At 37.4% G+C, this 2443-nt stretch overlaps 1 protein-coding gene across 1 annotated transcript; it reads left to right on the forward strand.

Annotated features, from left to right (window-relative positions):
• Positions 1-387: 387 nt before the first annotated feature.
• On the forward strand, positions 388-1146 carry LOC111465131 (photosystem I reaction center subunit V, chloroplastic-like). The gene has a single exon (XM_023109437.1). It carries the CDS (start codon positions 437-439, stop codon positions 914-916), a length of 480 nt encoding a protein of 159 aa, XP_022965205.1. The 5' UTR covers positions 388-436; the 3' UTR covers positions 917-1146.
• The last annotated feature ends 1297 nt before the right edge of the window (positions 1147-2443 follow it).

Here is a 2443-nt window from a genome sequence, read left to right on the forward strand (position 1 = left end):
TTAATAAAAAATGTTTTGTTCTCCTCTCCAAACGTTGACGTTTTTCATTTTTTATTTTTTCTTTGTAAGAAACAAACATATTTGAGAACAATAATTAATCAATTCGTAAGAATCGAATCTAATTTTCACAAAAAAAAAAAAAAAAAATAGAAATGAAAGAGTGGATGAATAATTAATTAATCAAATAGATATTATATATATTCCAATTCCATAGTCAAATTATTACTAATTCAAAAAAAAATGGTAAAAAGAATTTGGATCCAAGAATCTGTAATCTAGAACTAGCCAATCAAATTCATCCACGTCACCTCCCAAAATCCACCCTTCCCTCCATCTCATCCTCACAATCTATATCCCTCTTCCCATCCAAATTATATGATCCTCAATCTCATCCTCTTTCAATTATCCACTCTAATTCTCTCAACCACCATCACCCATGGCCGCCGCCGCCGCCTCCTCCTCTGCTGTCGTCACCGCCCCAACCTTCTCCGCTGCTGCCAGAAGGCAGCAGCGAAGCCCCTCCTCCCTATCATTGCAAGGCCTCCGCCTGCTCCCAACCATCAAATCTAGCCGCAAGCTCACCAGCTCTGCCACGCGGAGATCCACGGTGGTGAAGGCAGCACTGGAGCCATCTGTTGTGATAAGCCTAAGCACAGGGCTGTCCCTGTTCTTGGGGAGGTTCGTGTTCTTCAATTTTCAGAGGGAGAATGTGAGCAAGCAAGTGCCGGAGCAGAATGGGGTGACCCATTTTGAGGCCGGCGATGTGAGGGCTAAGGAATATGTTAGCCTCTTGAAATCTAATGATCCTGTTGGGTTTAATATTGTTGATGTTCTTGCTTGGGGCTCTATTGGCCATATTGTTGCTTATTATATCTTGGCTACCTCTAGCAATGGCTATGATCCCAAGTTCTTCTAGTGATATTCTTGTTCATCATGGATTATTGTGGTTTGTATAGCAAACTTTGCATTTCTAATGGGGTTTTTGTGGGATTATTGGGAAGAAGGGAGATGGGTTTTGTGAGTTGTTGTGTATTATTGTTATTGCAATTGTTCTTTTTCACAATTACTTCTCGTTTTCGTTGTTGAACTCACGATATAATTACGTGATTTGTTTACCCAAAAGTCGATGTGTTTTTCTTGGGGCAATTTAATGTTTTATATAGTGCTGGTTTTGTGAACTAATGCCTTCCAAAATAGAACATATTGTTAACGTATGAATGTAATATTTTAATCACAAGAATCAAACCGTTAGATCTCATGTCGGTTGTAAGTGGAATGAAAGATTCTTTATAAAGGTGCAGATCTAGTAGTCGAGTTTTAGAATTGTGAGACTAATGAAGATACGTAATGGGCCAAAATAGACAATATTTGTTAGGGGTGAGCTTGTGCTGTTACAAATAGAATAAGAGCTGGACACCGGATGGTGTGTCAACGAGGATGTTAGGGTTCTAAAGAGGGTAGATTACTATATCCTACATGCGTTGGAGAGAAGAATGACGCATTTTTTTATACGAGTGTGGAAATTGATTCTTTGTATAAGCGTTTTAAAATCGTGATGCTAATAACAATATGTAACAGACCAAATTGGAGAGGACAATATATGTTAGCGGTGGGCTTAGGCTGTTACAAATTGTATCAGAGCCAGACACTGGGTGGTGTGTCAACGAGGACGTTAGGCTCACAAGGAGGTGGATTGTGAGATCCCACCATGGCTGGAAATGGGAACTAAACATTCCTGATAAGGGTGTGAAAACTTCTCCCTAGTAGACGCGTTTTAAAATCGTGAACCTGACAACAAATGTAACGAACCAAAGCAGACAATTTTTATTAACGGTGGGCTAAGGTTATTACACACAAAAAATGCTATCGTACGGAAAGAAAAAAGAAGCTAGAATTGAGTTTTGTGTCTTTTAAGGAAAGACATCAATTCGTTAAGGTTGTGTACTTTATTAAAAAAAAAACACACCCTCTTGGCAAGAGTAGTTGATGTTGTTGTTTTTTTTTTTTTTTTCTTTTTTTGCTCTTAATCTAAAATTAGTTAATTAAATAATATTTTATGATAAGATATTATTTAGAAATGTGCCTAACATATAGCTTGAAATAAGGATTCTAATGTTCGATGACTAACGATTTAAAATGAAAATGACATCAATAAAAAAATTTCTAGTTCCCATAAACTAAGAGTGTTTAACAAAATTCGAATAACTAAAATTAACTCATTGGAGAAGCATCTTAAATATCAAGAAAAAACATAAAAACTCTATGTTGCTCCACGACCCACTTCTCCCCCTACTCGTTGTCATTTTCAATCGTGCGGCATTGTGATCTTGATACGCTCACGACAAGCCTTGAGGAGAATCCAAACCTCATATTCATTTTTCGTTTGTCCTTATGTGATATGAACTACGACCAAGGAATTTTCATACCTCAAGGTCCAATTACA

The sequence above is a fragment of the Cucurbita maxima genome, unplaced genomic scaffold (assembly GCF_002738345.1).
Source record: "Cucurbita maxima cultivar Rimu unplaced genomic scaffold, Cmax_1.0 Cma_Scf00028, whole genome shotgun sequence".
Classification (NCBI taxonomy): Eukaryota; Viridiplantae; Streptophyta; class Magnoliopsida; order Cucurbitales; family Cucurbitaceae; genus Cucurbita; species Cucurbita maxima.